At 33.3% G+C, this 18657-nt stretch overlaps 1 protein-coding gene across 1 annotated transcript; it reads right to left on the bottom strand.

Moving 5' to 3' along the window:
- Positions 1–13791: 13791 nt before the first annotated feature.
- On the bottom strand, positions 13792–17940 carry LOC123704269 (uncharacterized protein K02A2.6-like). The gene is made up of 3 exons (XM_045652579.1): positions 17833–17940; positions 15958–16734; positions 13792–15696 (listed from the first exon to the last, which is right to left on the bottom strand). The coding sequence occupies exons 1-3, from the start codon at positions 17938–17940 to the stop codon at positions 13792–13794; spliced, it is 2790 nt and encodes a 929-aa protein (XP_045508535.1).
- Between the last annotated feature and the right edge of the window lie 717 nt (positions 17941–18657).

Genomic DNA, 18657 nt, shown 5'->3' with positions numbered 1-18657 from the left:
AACTGACCCTTGTGGAAGACCTTTACTGATAGTACGGACAATACTAACTGTGTCGTCAACATTACAAACCACATGTCTTTCTTTTAACCTCCTGAGACCCAGGATTTTTTTTTCTTTCTTTTTTAATAAAAATTAGCTGCATCTGTTCTAATGCAATTATAGATATTCAAAAAAATGGAAAAAAAAATCTTTCGTGGAAAACTTGGATTTTCTTTATGTCATTTATATATTACAGGGGGTCCCAGTTCCAAGTGTAATAAGTTTATGAAAATGAAGAAAAACTACATGTTTTTTTAGTTATTATATATTTATATAATATTTATTATTCTATCTATTGTTCTGTATCTATTTTTTGTAACTTGGTTCAAAGATAGGTATTTTTAAGGGTGAGAAATAACCAGTTCAAGTATTTTGCACCGGCGCGGCGGTGTATTTATATTGTCACGTCCACCCCTAGGTCTTATTTCTAATCCATCCTCTTGGTCAGCCTCCTCTAATGCTTGGTCCACGTCATGTGCGTCCCCGAAATGGTCTGCCAACAACTGAAGATGACATACATAGTGACGATTCTGTACTGACGTGACTCATACTCATTGGACGAATGGAAGAAGACTCATTTTCTGGTGTTTGGGCGGCTTCGTCGGTATCATTTGGGGGATTATCTTCATCTCAAACATTTATTTATTCAATTAGACTTTTCTAAAAGCACTTTTGAATCGTCATAACAGTATTAACATTTACCACCGATTCGGAAAGCAGTATCTATGGAGAAGAACCGGCAAGAAACTCCATAGGTCTATCATATAGGTCAATATTTGACTCATCCAGGTGTTGGTAGACCTCAGTATCTTATAATCCTTGAAAATTATAATAAAATCTGTAACATAAACTAAATAATGTCATATAGGTAATACATGGGGCCCTTGTAACCAATACCAATTTGGCAAGAATTGAGACCAAATGTCTTACCAGTATGACATAAGAGAAAACATTCATATTTTTCACAAGTTTTAGATTTATCTTACAAAATAACTATTGCGGTTGCAGAAATAATATCTATTATAATTAGATATACAAAGATATACTGCAATATACTAATGGTTCCACTAAAAATGTAAGATTACTGACCACGTGTTTGCCGTCGCACAGCCACCGTCAACTTCGAAATGAGAATACTTCAAATCAGTGTCACTTATAAAACCAAAAACCGTTTAGTATAGCGGATGACATACCACTACATCGATTTGAGGTATTATTCCCGCATATACGCAGAAGATGGCGTTGGAATATTTTTTTATTGTTTATGTAATATATATATGACCGCAGGCCCCAGGAGGTTAATATATTTATAATGAAATTAACCAATAAAGCAGGGATGTTCATTTTATAAAGTTTATTCTGGAGTATTGAGATGACTACATTGTCATATGCCGAACGAATGTCTAGAAACGCGGCAATAACTTGTTGATCATTTGAAAAAGCTAAATTTATATCCGTAGTTAGGATGCTGATGTTGTCAATAGCACTTTTCGACTTACGAAAGCCGAATTGCGTCTTTGAAAGGATTTTGTTGTGTTCTAGGAACCACTCCAAACGGTTTTTTATTAAATGTTCTGAAATTTTGGTTAATACAGACGACAAAGCAACGGGTCTGTATGAAGACACTGCAGTTGGAGATTTATTTGGTTTTAAAATTGGAATGATTTCTTGAGATTTCCAAGACAGCGGAACATTCCCAGAAATCATGATGGAATTAATAAGATCAAGATAATAGTTTAAGCAATTTTCAGAAAGATGTGATATAAAAGAATACGGAATTCCATCCAACCCAGGAGCAGAATCTTTAACAGATGATAAAATACCTTTAAGTTCATCAAGTGTAAACAGTGAAGCTAATAGTGAGCCATAATTATGGTCCATAGGGCAGATTATAGGAGGCTTTAATTGAATAAACTCTCTTGCTGTAGACGGGGCTAAATTATCCATAAAATTACTCGCTAATTCCTTTGATATTATTGATGTCTGTTCTTTGAAAGCTGATCGGAAGCGTCTAATATTTTTCCATACTTCTCTGGAGCATGTTTCGGGTGCTAAAGATGAGCAAAAAGATTTCCAACCTTCTCGTTTCTTCTTTTTAAGCAGTAATCTGGTGGAATTGATAGCTTGAGAAAGAAATTCATAATTTATTTCGGACATGTCATTGGCATATATTTTTTCAATGCGCTTTCTTTCTTTAACAGCATTACTACATTCTTCATCCCACCAAGGAGGACTTGGAATTTTCGAAGGATGCATAGATTTGTGGGGTAAAGTTTTATCAGCTGCATCAATCAAGATCTTGGCTAAATGTACAGAACAAGACTCTTCATTGCTTGCATTAATCTCAGGCAACTCTTTAACTTGGCGATCAACCTCTTCTTTAAACTTATGCCAGTCTGCATTATGGAGCTTATACCTCAAACGAGGCTTTATGCTTGTATTATGTATTTTGTTTCCTATAGGAATGGTCATTAATAGGGGAAAATGATCACTACCAAATGAAGTTGCTAGAGGACACCAAGAAATATATGATGCTAATCCTGGAGAGCAAAGAGAGAGATCTACCGCACTAAAAATTTCATTCGCTCGTGTACGTCTTGTTCGCTCACCTGTATTGAGCATGCATAAATTATACTTGTCAAAGATATTTAAAAGTTGTACGCCGCTACTATTCGTAATACTACTTCCCCAGTATTGATGATGGGCATTAAAATCACCCAGTATCAACAAAGGGGTAGAAATAGAGCTAATTAAATTTTGTATATAGGTAAACGTAGAAGCAGTGCTATATGATATATAAATTGAAATGATAGAGAGACTATTTTTTAGATTAATTCCAACATTATTTAAATATTTATTATTGTGAGCTGGTAATACTAATCGTTTAAATTGTATAGACTTTTTGATGAGTATGGCAGCACCACCATACCCATCAATTCTGTCATCACGAACACAAACATAACCTGGAATTCTAAAATTGAGATTTGGTTTTAGCCAAGTCTCATTAAGAGCGATTATAATAGGATCATGCTTATTTATAATATGAATTAAATCCGATTTCTTAGGAATTATGCTCCTGCAGTTCCACTGTATTATTTTGGAATCCATTATTATTACATATGCTATCAATTAACTTATACAAAGTGGCAACGTTGGACGGTTTTAATGTTTTATTTTTTAATAAAGTGTTTATCAAAGAAGTTATAATATCCATAATCTGAGATGTTTCGGTTTCATTATGGACCACTTGATATCCGCAGCCATTTTCAGGCGTAGGAATCTGAGCTTGTCTAATAATATCATTATGAGCAACTTTATCATAACCCTTTATAGACTTAGGAGGCAATTTAGGTTTTAAATGAAAAGTTTTTTTGTACGAAGAATTTGTATTATTAACACTTATTCTGTTTGGGGTTGAATTAGAAGAGGGTGCCATCAATACCTCGCCATATGATTTTGTAATTTGTGGGTAAAATTTACTTGCCTCACCATAAGAAATATTTTTTTGAGCCATACATATTTTGATATCTTTTTGCCGTTTATACTCAGGACAGATTTTGTTAGAAGCATAATGGAAACCAGAACATAATAAACATGACGCACAGTCTTCTTCAACCGTACAAGAGTCGCCTGTGTGGTCTTGACCACATTTGTAACACCTAGGTTTCGAACGACAAATATTTTTAGTGTGACCATATCTACAACATTTATAACATTGGATGGTAGGGAAAATATATAAATTTACTGGCAAAGAGTTATAACAAACATAGACACGCTCAGGAAGAACTTGTCCATCAAATGTTATAACAACTGATTGTGTAGGTTTCCAAGATATAGTACCATTAATATTAACCTTATAATTTATCCTTCGGACCTTAATTATTTTACCACAACCTACTGGGGTGGACACATATTCTTTTACTTCCTCGGGGGACCACTCGGATGGAATGCCTTTAACAATACCAATTCTGGTAATATTGAATGATGGAATTTTTGCACTAAGATTATAACTACTCAAATTTTTATTTTTGATGAACTCATTAGCATCCTGCGCTGTTGTGAATGCAACAATGCAACGGTTTCTGCCTATTTTTTTAATGCTACCAGATACAATGTTTTTTATGTTATTGTTCTTTAAAAACCTTCCAAAAGTAATGGGATGCAGAGTAGAGCCATCGCCGGGTGATGTTTCAGTTCTCTGTACATGAACAATATAAGGGAAGGAATCTGAAGGTACATATTCACACCGACTATCTTGTAAAGCAACAGAGTCATGTAATTTAGTATTATCATTAGGTCTATTTAGTTTATCACCAACATCAATATTTTCAGTGATCATTGATTCATTTGAATCTTTTGCATGCTTTCTATAGCGACGTTTCTTTGGAGTACTCTCCAAATTCAGATCTAGGCATGTATTTGAAACATTTGGGATAGTAATGTAACTAGCTACCTCAGGACCGGGGGTAACCAGTCCTGGGGGAATAGGATCCGGAGGATCGTTCATAGAACAATCAGACCGAACCTTACCTCACGAAATTTAACTTTTTACATACTATAAATTAAATATATACAAAAACTTACCTAAATAAACACTAACTATACACAATTAATAAAATATATACAATTATAAACAATATATACAAAACCAAACTCCACTGATCATATAAAAATTAATTATTTTAACAGCCAAGAAAAATTACACCCGCTTCATTCGAAGTTTCCCGCGCTTTTTTTTCTTCTAAAATACTTATCATAATTGCAAATGAGCTGTCGTTATGAGTGTCATAGGTATCAGCTGTTTCGAGTGACGTCATGGAATACAAGATGGCGCCCGCAAGGAAACATAATTTAATACTTTTCGCGCGTGAATTTTCGGATTTCACACTTCAGCGTAATTATTTATTTTTTAAATAAATGTTGCGACTTAATAATTTTATTATGTTGTAAAGGTGAAGAAGAATAAATGTATTATATTATAGAACGCGTTTTATTATTTTCCTTAATTTTCTGTTTATATTATAAACCTACCTGAACCTAACCTAATGTACATAATAGTTATAGGTATTATATATTATCTTGAAGTAAATAATATTAATTTTAAAACTGTAGATACAGTAAAACCATGTTTATCATAAGCACGGGTTTTCCCTTTAAAATGTGTGTGTGTACTAGTGTACACACGTAAGAAGTGAAACTACTTTATGAACTTATTTTTCAAAAAATAATTTACTATATGCAACTTTACAGAAATACGTCGAATCACGCGTGGTAGAGATAAGAAAAAGATGGCGCGTAACGGAAAAAAGTCACGCGTAACGAAAAGATGTTACACTATTTTTTTTTCCAACCCCGATAAAGAAGTTTCTCTTCAAAAAAATTGTAACTTGAAACGCTTATTAGAATTATTAAGGTCAAAATTTAATAGTTACTAATAATTGTAGTAAGAACTATTTCTTACTAGGAAAAACCTATTCAAACGTAATAATATGAAGCTAGATAATTAAAAAACTAAAACGTTTTCCTCGAATCTTTTCAATGTGATTAGCGTAATTTTTTATTCAAGACTCAATTCCTGGTATAACAAAAAGCCTTTGGTGAATAGTAAATTAACCTACTTTCCAGTAAAAAATGCAGAACTAGGAATATTTCGAAGTAATTAATTCTTTAATAATATCTCTATATACCTCTATATAAAAATGAATCCCTATTTCCCTTGGTCACGACAACACGCGTGAACGGGTGGTCCGATTTCGATAATTCTTTTTTTATAATATTCCTTGATGTACCAGGATGGTTCTTATGGAAAGAAAACATAAACATGTACCAGGGGCGAAGTCAGGGCGGGCGGCTAGTATATATAATATATATAAATATTTCAGGAGAAATTTCACACACAGCACGATCTGATCCCATACAAAAACCAGGCTGATAAACATACATATATAATTTTAAATAAATACTTGTATAGATAATTAACACCCAGACAGCAAACACCTATGTTCATCACACAAATATTTGCCATGGGTGGGAATCGAACCCACGACCTGTGGCTTGGAATGCAGGGTCACACACAGTCATCACAGTCTTTAAACAGGAACAATGTATAAAGACAGTCAAATAGAGGTTGGTTGCGCAACGGGGCTGACAAAATAATAAAGGAAATAAACAAGTTGTTTTTGTTAATCTTCCACTTGGAAGGAATGGGGAGATTTATTAAGTGAGTAATAGAATCAAGAAGAAAAAGCTGAATTTTGCCATTGATAGATATATTTTTTTCAGTAAAAGTACTTTATAAATTGGTTGAAACGTACATTAATGTGGGCAGGATTACCTTATTTATTTTAATGATTTATTTAATCACTAGCTTCCGCCCGCGACTCCGTCCGCGCGGATGTCGGTCTTCGCGTGAAACGGTGAATGGTTTATTTCTCCATTTTGAGTAACTCTGACAATGACATCTTATAAATATCTATTGGATCCAAATACGGCTAGGCATATAATAATACGCAACGTGTGTTCGCGGTTCTACAGAGCAACGTCTATGGATAAAACTGAAAAATTAAGATTAATTTTTTTCTACGTATTTTTCCAGGATAAAAAGTATCCTATTTTACGCCCAGTATAATAAGGTATAATTATACCAAGTTTCATCGAAATCGAACCGATAGTTTTCACGTAATGTCTTCACATACAGACAGACAAAAATTTTTTTAATCACATATTTGGGTTTGGTATCGATCCAGTAACACCCCCTACTATTTATTTTTTCAATATTTTCAATGTACAGAATTGACCCTTCTACAGATTTATTATATTATTAATTATTATGTATAGATTATTATGAATGTGAAACTGTGTTTTTAGTTAATTTGTGTATTATTCTTCCACGGTACACTGGATAAATTTTATATTATTATCTTATTATCTGGAGAAAGAGAGTGAACTGGCTTCTTTTAATATCCGCGAATAATCGAGATCCCAAGTTCCACATATGGCGCGCGAAGCTGCGGGCGTAAAGCTATTTTTTATATTTTATAAAGTGTAAGTATTTTTTAATGACGTGAAGTATATTACTGATTACACTATCTTAATAACTAATGCTTATCATTTAGTATATAGTCATGTAGTAAGTACTAGCTGTGCCATGCGGTTTTACCCGAAGTGCTCCGCTCCTGTTGGTCTTAGCGTGATGATATATAGCCTATAGCTTTCCTCGATAAATAGGCTATCTAACACTGAAAGAATTTTTCAAATCGGACCAGTAGATCCGGAGTAGTAGATTAGCGCGTTCAAACAAACAAACAAACTCTTCAGCTTTCTAATATTAGTATAGATTATGTTGTACATTCACTATAAGTGGTACATTTTAGATTTCGCATTACAGCTACAGACCGCAAATTACCAACTCTAGTTCAATCTGAGATTTCAATAGATAACGAGCTATTCACCGAAATAATTGTGCCAGTTATTTTGGGATAGATCCTAAATTCATTGATAATATATATATATATCTTTAATACTCACTAGCTTTTCGCCCGCGTCTTCGCCCGCGTTTTCAAACAAAAGCCCGCATACTTCCCGTTCCCGTGGGATATCCGGGATAAAACCTATAGTGTGTTAATCCAAGTTACCCTCTATATGTGTGCTAAATTTCATTATAATCAGTTTAGTTACTTAGTAGTATTTGCGTGAAAGAGTAACAAACAAATAAACAAATACAACCATCCTCACAAGCTTTTGCAATAAATAGCTTTTTAGAGATTTTGAAGTGAAACTTCTTTAGGCACGTTGAAATTAAAATTTCAAGGTCGCGTCATAGCAATACCGCCACGTCATGGAGTAAGGCGACGATTTTGGTATCTTTGAATCTTGCTAAGAAGTTTCACATCTGACGGTGCATTTACATCTAACGAACATAGAGCTAAAACTAGAGCAAGAGCATTATTTCGTGATCTTTTAGTGTAAACGAAAACTCGTATTCAGTGTTGTCCAGACACATGACAATTATTAAAAATAATGAAAAATCAAATCGTTCCGCTTTATTAGTAAAAAGACTCGTATCCTTAAAACTTCATGCTAAAAATTTTGTTTAACTAAAATCTTGATTCAATCCTTCTAATGCCAATTTTTTTCCATCAATATTACAATTTACCTACCAGTTGTCGCTAACATGTGTCTATTTTGCATGAACTTAACGTCATAAAATCCAAAATGGCTTCCCTTCGCACGTCGTAAAATCTCCAAACTAAACACCCATAACACCCCTTTAACAAGCGTGAAACTACATAATACCGCGCAATCCGTGTTACCGGTATTAACCGGTTGTATCCGGTCCGTACCGGGTATATCCGGCTAACGCGAGTTCAGGCGGCTAATGAGTTTTACCTCGACATTTGTCGTGTATTTGATGAATTGTTACATGAATTGCAGGGCCGGTTTGGATCGACTATAGGGCGCCGAGTATGTAGGGGAAAATAGTTTTTTTATATGAATAATTAATATTATATATGTACAATTATAATGCCGTTAAAATATATGTTGAGTCTGAGTTGAGTCTCTACATTATGTACAAAATCTACTACAAAAATTATTTCATTCTACTATACAGAAATCTTAAGGACCTACACAATGTATTATAATTATTGTAGAGCCATCGCACAAAACTTCATAGCCACTCAATTACATCATGTACTTTTACAAAATGAGATTGTATTTGCTACAATATTTATTTATTTACTAGCTTCAGTATATAATTTATCTCGGCTGATTACCCACTAAAACAGTTAGTAAAACCGTATAAGTAAATGACTAATGTGCGAATCCAGACTCTATTTTAATACCATTCACCTAATCGTTAATTTTTGCACAGAAGAGTAAGAAAACCTTACATCCGTAGACCTTTCGCGTTCTTAACAAAACTAGGTTATAAACTATTATATAAAAAAAATATGTTAAATTCGTCCCTGTACTGTCGCGTGAGGACATCGATTTTTCTTCGTAGAACGTTTAGCTTCAACAAATATCTGCTTTATTAAAATGATCACATTTTTGATATTCCTTCACGGTTGTCGATTCAATTCTATTACTTTCATGAATAATTTCTTTAATTTGTATTGATGGGTTTTTATTTGAATAATATGCTTGTGGGATATTTATCATAAAATGGTCATTTCGTAAGTGAAGGAACCTTTACAACAATAATATATGTATAATAAAAGACGGTTTAATTATTTAGTACGTTTATATATATGTTATTTATGTAATGTTTATTATCTATCTACATGTATATGTTAAGTTTGTATAGGATGGTAAAGCTAAAAAAAATCTGCATCGATTAAGCTCGAATGTTGACTCAATACGCAAACAGCTTTAAAGATTGCTCTATTTTTTTCAATTCTGCTGTGACTATTTTCTGCAATAACATCGAAAAATTTCTTATTTACCTAGTACATATCTTATATATAAAAATGAATCGCAAAATATGTTGGTAAGCGCATAACTCGAGAACGGCTGAACTGATTTCGATAATTCTTTTCTTATTATATTCCTTGAAGTACGAGGATGGATCTTATGTAGAGAAAACGTAAATATGTACCACGGGTGAAGCCGGGGCGGACCGCTAGTATTCAAATAAATTCAAAGCTTTTTAACTGAAGCTCTAAAGTTTTATTTAATAAAACGAATGCTGTTCATAAGCTGTTCATACCACAACTTGAATAATTATTTATTGACAACCTATTATCAACCTAATAACCCATCATGCATTTAGCAAAATTACACAATATCGTAACATACATACTTACATACTTAATACCAGTATGAGTAAATGAGGCATTAAAAGTAATTCTATTATATTTTCACGAATGATTCTGACGGCACATACATCTTTGTCCCTTGACATGGGTCGTTCAAAGCCCATTGGAAAAGGGTCTTTTAAATGAGTATAAATAGCTTGTGATTTGCTGTGGCCTAATATATAGGTTGAGGTTTTATATAGGCTTGCTAAATAGACTTACTTTTGTCAAGTAGAGTAGGGCCCAGTAATTTTTTAATCACATGGACTCTTAATTAATATTCTAATATTATGTTCTACTGAACTATATTTAAAAAAAACGTTGCGTTTTAAAGTGTCTGTCTGACTTTAAGTTACAAAATAATATTGTTTTTTTATTTATTATGTTAACAATATCATCAATTCAAATGCATTATTATACTACGGTAAAAAGTTATAACACTTTTTTATGATTAACATTAAAATAAAAAAACAAAAAACATACATGAATTACTTAAATAATATTGAAGGGAATTATCATAAAGTTCGAGAAAAATCTTATTTTTCAGATCAAATAAGCGTTGTAACAAAATTAATTTTCTCAGCCTGATTTGATAAACCTGTCCATTACTTTTACCGCTGAGTCACGATATCTATTGTCCCAAAATGCAATACCTATACATATAACACGACCAATTTACGAAGGTAGCATGGTTTCCATGGTAACCATGATGTAAAGCAGTATTATTTCCAGTATGGAATATTAAAATTTAAGCACTATCAAGAAGCTTATATCTAATACACTGGAGATTGCACTATGAACGTTGACTTGTCACGGGAAGGTATGACCTTGAATGACGCCTGGTTGTTTTTTGTCCCTTTCACACCTAACTTGGCAAGTTGGTGTGAAAGGGTCTTGTCAACGTTCATAGTGCAATCTCCAGTGTATTAGATAAAAGCTTCTTGAGCACTATACATATTATAACACGTCCAATTTACGAAGGTAGCATGGTTACTATGGTAACCACGATGTAAAGAGTGTTATTTCCAATAAGGGCTAGCGCGCAAAAGCAACTTTTGTATCCGCAACTATTTTGTCTCTCCCATCAACTCTATGGGGAGTTGCGTCGCTACGTGCGCGCACTTTCTTACTAGCCCATGGGTGGGAGAGACAAAACAGTTGCGGAGACAAAAGTTGCTCTTGCGCGGTAGCTCTAAGGAATATAAAAATTTAAGCGTTATAAAGTCTATTCCCATCACTGTTCCACATTGGAAATAAAACTGCTATAGCCGTCATAATCTGACCCAATTGAAAAGACAATTAAAATTCAAAAACAATCGACAATTCAATTAATTAACGTAATTCGAAATTAAGCCAATGAATTCCTGATAATGTTCGGATCTGTCAGCTACATTTGCCGCCATTTATCATTGATGGATTTAAATTGGTTTAAGAACGTTTATTGTTTGCTAACCCTGCAGGTTTGTGGTTTAAATTGAATGTACCTAGCCTATGAATTGGATAATGTTAACTTGTGTGACTCCCGGCTTTGCTTCTAGTTAGTAATGTCTTAGCCAGATGTAAAATTGTGTTGTAAGTTGATAATATACCTAATGTAAGGATAAATTATGGATAGTCAAAAAAATGTTAAAAAAGGTGTGTAGAGTGTTATCAAGATTAATCATTGCATTTATATAATACTAGCTGTGCCCCGCGGTTTCACCCGCATTGCTCTGCTCCTGTTCTTAGCGTGATGATGTTATAGCCTATAGCCTTCCTCGATAAATGGGCCACGATGTCAAGAGTGTTATTTCACCGAAAGAATTTTTCAAATCGGACCAGTAGTTCCCGAGATTAGAACGTTCAAACAAACAAACAAACTCGTCAGCTTTATAATAGTAGTATAGATTTAATCGTTTGGAATTAGATCTACCTACTCATAAACATTTAAGTACTTATTTTGGCATATTTATCTACTATGTAAAATAAATGATTTATATTTAAATTATTAAAAAAATGGTCCTTCTCTGTAAAAACTACTTTTCCCATCGGTGCTAAGTTGATAAATCTATTTTATGACGATTTAAAAGGAGCTTCTAGAAGAAATCTAATTGAATAAATAAATTTTTCAGTTTGAGTTCCTTCGCATAGTATATTTACTTCATTATTGAGTACAGTACTCCAAAATTAATAATGCGCATGCAGATCTTCGCTAATTATCGTATTTCCAGAAACACCCGAATCACCCCGAATCGTTGAATCGTAAGTGCCCTAAACAATGCACTTGCATCTTGCACCTTGTTGGGAAGAAATAGGAGTCAATTCAGAGTCATACACAATTGAAAACAATTCGGGCGATAGGTGACGGTAGCCTGTCAGTCTAAAAATTCAAAAATCCGTCAGTCGTCTATATTTATTGGTGGTAACCGCACGTTTTATCTCTGTATGGAATTATATAGAGCTGCTGTTACATACCCTTCTTAGTTTTGTTGCAAAGTTGAATGTTCCGGTAAAATGATTATTTACACAGGTAGCAGATAGCAACGGGGAAAGTGAAAATTAATAAGAGCATAATAAAAGTTCTGATCATTCTACGATAACAGAAATAGAGATAATCCCTGATTCTGTAAATCCTCGTTATCTCTTTTACCATAAAATCACAATAAAACTCATAATTCTAATAAACTATGCATGAAGAAAATACATTTTAACCACTCTATATACATAATATCATCTTCGGAGGCTCGCGGAATATGACAGTTACCGAACAGAGACGAATTTTTCTATGCGCATTATTAGTTTGGGAGTACTGTATATGAATACAAAATTTCAGCTCAATTGATAATACGATTGAAATAAAGCAATAATCTCATAAAAAATAACCTTATTGTAGATCATTGTACGTCTGACATTTGTCGTACATAATATAGAACGACTAATTTGGACGATTTTTGTATTCAAGCTTGTTTTCAAAGAGCAAAATAAAGATATTGACGAAATAAGGAATCGATTTTTCATTCAATCCTTTTCAATCCATACTAATATTATAAATGCGAAAGTAACTCTGTCTGTCTGTCTGTTACTCAATCACGCCTAAACTACTGAACCAATTTGCATGAAATTTGTTATGGAGATATTTTGATACCCGAGAAAGGACATAGGCTACCTTTTATTGCGAAATATGTACTTACCACGGGCGAAGCTCGGGCGGACCTCTAGTTTTCTATAAAACCTGTGTTGTTTCGCGCAGTTTCAAATATTTATATTGATCATTTGTTGCTTTGACATCTATATTACATGCTGTAAAGTTTCATACAAATCCGTACAGCAGGTTTTTACGTGAAAGAGTGAAAGAGTACAGTGAGTGTTATCAGTAATACCTACCGTGAAATAATTCGTTCGTAGTTGTTAGTCTGTCTCTTTTTTCTCTCTCGAGATCAAGCTCGTAATACATTTTAAAATTAAATATTTCACTTCAAGAAATTCCTACAGAGACGACAGAAGAGAAAGATTTTGTTTAACATGCCCTCGCAAATACCTTCAATAAAATAAAATTGTAATATGTTCGCTATTTTGATAGCATTCTTGCTACGGTTTTGTGGGAAACAGGAATATTTTTCTAGCTTTTTTTTATTAAAGAAAGATTATCCTTATTTTAATACTAGCTGTGCCCTGCGGTTTTACCTCCACCCTGTTGGACTTATCGTGATGATATTATAGCCTTCCTCGACGGGCTATCTAACTGTTATGTATGTCGGGTTGTATAATAGAAAGCAATTAATCTCAATGTATATTTTATTTCATGTAACAATTGTAAATAGTAATAAACAGAAAAGGATTGTATAGAATGCCGTGTATATGACCAATGTAAAATCAAAGATGTCTTCCCGAAATATAGTGTTGCCAGATGACGCTGTGTGTACCACAGATTATCAATATCCAATTTATGGTGCCAACACTCTCCCTCGTTATAAATTCAAAGGTTCAATCTGTTTGGAGGTCTTCTCATCCTAGTACTACGACGGATTTCAATTCTGGACGGTGTAGGTTCATGTGTATCTGGAATTGTTTCTGGTACAAGGTTTTCTGGTTGGTACTTTCCTGGACTTTCTACTGGCTGTGTAGATGATCTTCTTCGAGTAGGACTTGTATGTAATATTACTGTAGGGCTAGGTTGTATGCATTCTTTTTCAGGTGAAGCTGGTGTAGGTGAATTCTCTTGCAGGTACGTTGGTCGGTAAGTATCTGGTGTATTGAAGTTCTCACTCAAACAAGATGTCTTTATTATCTGATCAATATGTCTGTGATGTATCTTTCCATCTACTTCCACCTCGTAATGTAATTTTCCTTTCCTCTCTAATATTCTTCCAAATTTCCATTTGTTACTATCATACATCCTTATTTGTACTCTATCCCCTGGTTTAAACTCTTTGTTTACCTTTAATTCTTCATTGTTGCAATCTCTAACTTCTTGTTTTCTTTTCACTAAATCTATTCTTGTTCTATATATTCTTTTAAACATCATTTCTCCTGGACTCTGCCCTGTAGAGCTATTAGGTGTTTTTCTATACATCATTAAAAATCTTTGTAACTTATCTTGTACAGATCCTTCTTCGTTCATCATTGCTTTAAGTTTATTTTTAACCGTTTGTACATATCTTTCTGCTTGACCATTTGTAGATGGGTGAAATGGTGCTGTAAACTTTGCTTGAATTCCATTTTCCTTTAAAAATCTTAACATTTCCTCTGATCTAAATTGTCTTCCATTATCAGATACTTGGGTAACTGGTAAGCCAAACGTAGTATAGATTTTCTTTAAAATATTAATAGTAGCTGTAGCTGTGATAGAAGTAGTAGGTATTACCTCTAACCATTTTGTGTAGGCATCTACCACAATAAGAAAATATTGATTCATGAATGGTCCTGCGTAATCAATATGAATTCTACTCCATGGTTCTTTCGGATATTCCCAGATGTGTATAGGTACTTTAGTAGGGTTGTTCTTCATTAAACAGCATGTTTTACATTGCTTTACCATGTTCTCTATATCCATGTCTATATTCTTCCACCAGACGTAGCTTCTGGCTAACGCCTTCATCTTCACAATACCGGTGTGAGCTGTATGTAGTTCTTTTAATATTTGAGGTTGTAATTTTTTAGGTATTACAATTCTTATGCCATAAAATATGCAATTGTTTTGTAACGAATATTCGTATAGTCTTCCTGTATCTTCTCTTCCTGACTGTATCTCTATGTATAATTTTTGTAACTCAGGGTCAGTGGCTGTAGCTTCTCTTATTTCCTTTAATGAAACTGGCATTTCTGCAATTTGATTTAGGTAAAACGCTTCATCGTCTGTCATTGTCTCATTCCTATCAGTTGTATCTGTATATTGTATTCTTGAAAAATAGTCGGCATTCGCATGTTCTGTAGTCTTCCTTAATCGTATCTCATAGTCAAATCCTGCTAAAAAGTTTGCATAGTGTACTAGTCGTATGGCTGTTGTAGCTGGTGTAACTTTCTCTGGGTGTAAAATTCTAGCTAATGGTTGATTATCTACAATGAGTAATATCTTCCTGCCGTAACAATATTGAAAAAATTTCTTTAATCCCCATACTAGAGCTGCTGCTTCTTTATCCAACTGACTGTAACCTTTTTCTGCTTTAGTTAAAGATCTTGATGCAAATGCTATAGGTCGTTCAGTTTTATCCGGCATAATGTGTGATAAAACAGCTCCATATCCTGTAGGAGATGCGTCTGTAGCTAATGTGACAGGTAAGTTCTCATGGAATGGTATAAGTACTCTTTCTCCACATAGTTCATTTTTCAACTCTTGAAATGCTTGTTCACATTCTTTATTCCATATAAATTTTGTATCTTTCTGTAATAGCTTGTATAAAGGATTTAGTTTAGATGCCAAATTAGATATAAATTGTTGATAATAATTTATCATTCCTAAGAAAGTACGTAGAGATGTAACATCTGTGGGACGTGGGCTATTCTTTATATCATTTATCTTTTCTTCTGTAGGGTGTAATCCTTTTTCATTTATTTTATGTCCCAAATATGTAACTGATTTTTGAAAAAATTGACACTTCTTCCTGTTTAGATGTAATCCACATTCTTTAAGTTTATTAAATACCTTTCGGATTCTTTGTAGTAATTGTATGTATGAATGTCCTTGTAAAGCGATATCATCGAAAAAACAAGCTGTACCGTCTAATCCTTGTAGTGTCTGATCCATGTATCTTTGCCAAACATTTGGTGCTATTTTCACACCGAACATCAGTCTTCTTACTTTGTATGTGCCCTTACATGTACTTATGGCTTGCATCTCTGCTGTATCATCACTTGTCTTCATATGTAAATACGCTTGGTTAATGTCCAATGTACAAAAATATTTACCACCGCTGAGCTTTGAAAATATCTCTTCAACTCGGGGAATTGGATAATTGTCATTCTCTAGGTTTTTATTTAATGTAGCTCTGTAGTCGGCACATAGTCGTACCTTTCCATTATGTTTCAACACGGGGACAATTGGTGTACCCCACTGTGAGTATGTAACCTTTTCTAATATGCCTTCTTTTTCTAATCTGTCAATTTCTGCCTCTACTTGATTTTTCAATGCAAATGGTACTGGGCGTGGCTTTAAGTAAACTGGAACTGAACCTTCTTTCAATTTAAATGCTGCTTGATAATCTTTAATTTCACCTATTTCTTCTGTAAATAACTCTTTATATTCTTCTAATAATGTTTGTAATTTATATTTGAATTCTTTCTCTGTTATGTCTTGTTCTTCTTTGTATATTGTATTTAATTCAAAATTTAAGTTCAATTTCCTAAGCCATTCTCTTCCAACTACGGTGTCTACTTCGCGGTCAATTACAAAGATTCTTCCTTCAATAACTGTGTTCTTATACTGAATATTTAAATTACAAGTTCCTAATGGGTGTATTATTTCTCCTGTGTAAGTTCTTAACTTTACTGATGTATTTTTAAGTTTCAGATTACTAAAATATTTCTCATAAAAATTTGTTGAGCATGTAGTAACTGCAGCGCCTGTATCCAGTTCCAAAGTATGTATTTTTCCATTTAATAATAAGGTTATGTTAAATTTATCACTGTGTATGTTATTGTTAAATATCTTATGTATTTCATATATTTCATCTTCCTCGGTGAATTGATCCTGTACTAAGTCAAGTTGTTTTTGATCTTTGAAACATACCGATTGTATATGTCCCTTTATCTTACATTTCTTGCAAAATAGTTTATCTTTCAAACGGCATTGTCTTGCTGTATGGTTTTCTTTGCCACAGCGAAAACATTTTATTTCTCTCTTCTTCTTGTGATATGAATTGTATGATTTATTTATATTTTTTCTTTTGTATGTATTTATTTTTGTAGGTTGCTGTATGTTTGTTTTAATTTTGAAATGATTTGATTTTGTTGAAATTTTGTTAATGTTTACTTGGCCAGAACACATTTCTTTTGTTTCAGCTTTTGATGTCTCAATCGCCATTGCAATCTTAATTAAATCATCAACCTTTGTAGATGAGCTTTCTTGTAGTAATCTTTCTTTTATTTCTGTACTCCGGAGACCTCGTATGAATTGTACTCGCAGATGAGTTTCAAATGTGCTGTGTTGACAGCTCGCACATTTAAAGTTACATTTTCCCCCTAGTTCTTTTAAACCAGCAACATAATTCGAAATACTTTCACATTCGTATTGTTGTCTTAAACAAAATTTGTGCTGTTGGGCTACTTCACCGGGTTCAGGTGCGATATGGTTTTTCAATAATTGTATCAGGTCATAATATGATTTAGTTTTCGGAGAATCAGGTGCTGTAATATTTTGTAAAACTTGGTAGTATTTAGGACCAATGCAGTTCAGAAAAATCTGTGATTTTGTTTTATCATTTGTGACTCCTTTTAAATTAATGTAATTTTCTAACCTTTGTAAATACGATGCGAAACTTTCATTGTTTTCGTCGTATGGTTGTAATGTAATTCCACTCACCGATTTATCCGTATTTTGTAATTGTTGTTGTAATTGCGCTTGTTGTACTTGAATTCCTCGAATAGTTTCTAACATTTGAGATAATACTTGCCCCAATTGCTGTTCCATTTTGCGTACTTGTAATGTATTGTATATTATTGTAAAGGAAAAAGGAGGTTGTGAAGCGGGTTATCATCACGGGATGTGGAACCCTTGGAACAAAGGAAAAGGTGTTAGGAGCACATGGGTCGACGTACGCACGATGTTCTTCACTTGATTATTAGTATTGAATTTCCACTTCCTCCGTCCTCGTCGCCAATCTGTTATGTATGTCGGGTTGTATAATAGAAAGCAATTAATCTCAATGTATATTTTATTTCATGTAACAATTGTAAATAGTAATTAACAGAAAAGGATTGTATAGAATGCCGTGTATATGACCAATGTAAAATCAAAGATGTCTTCCCGAAATATAGTGTTGCCAGATGACGCTGTGTGTACCACAGATTATCAATATCCAATTTATGGTGCCAACACTAACAATGAAAGAATTTTTCAAATCGGATCAGTAGTTCCTGAGATTAGCGCGTTTAAACAAACAAACTCTTCAGCTTTATAATATTAGTATAGATGACACAGATAGATGAAATTAGTATTGTTATTCACTTGATATTATTGATTATAAATTATTATGCTTTTTAGTCATTGTGATAATTTTTTAGTTTCCATTCAGTTGATTGTTAAGGTGTAGCTTGTTTTAATACTTATGGATAACGTATACTTAATAATTTGTAAATAACTCAATTAATTGAGTTAAGTATTGAAATAAAAACAGATAGCATTGTA

Source organism: Colias croceus, chromosome 29 (assembly GCF_905220415.1).
Source record: "Colias croceus chromosome 29, ilColCroc2.1".
Classification (NCBI taxonomy): Eukaryota; Metazoa; Arthropoda; class Insecta; order Lepidoptera; family Pieridae; genus Colias; species Colias croceus.
The sequence above is the reverse complement of the archived record's forward strand: the minus strand, read 5'-3'. Positions and strand labels throughout refer to the sequence as shown.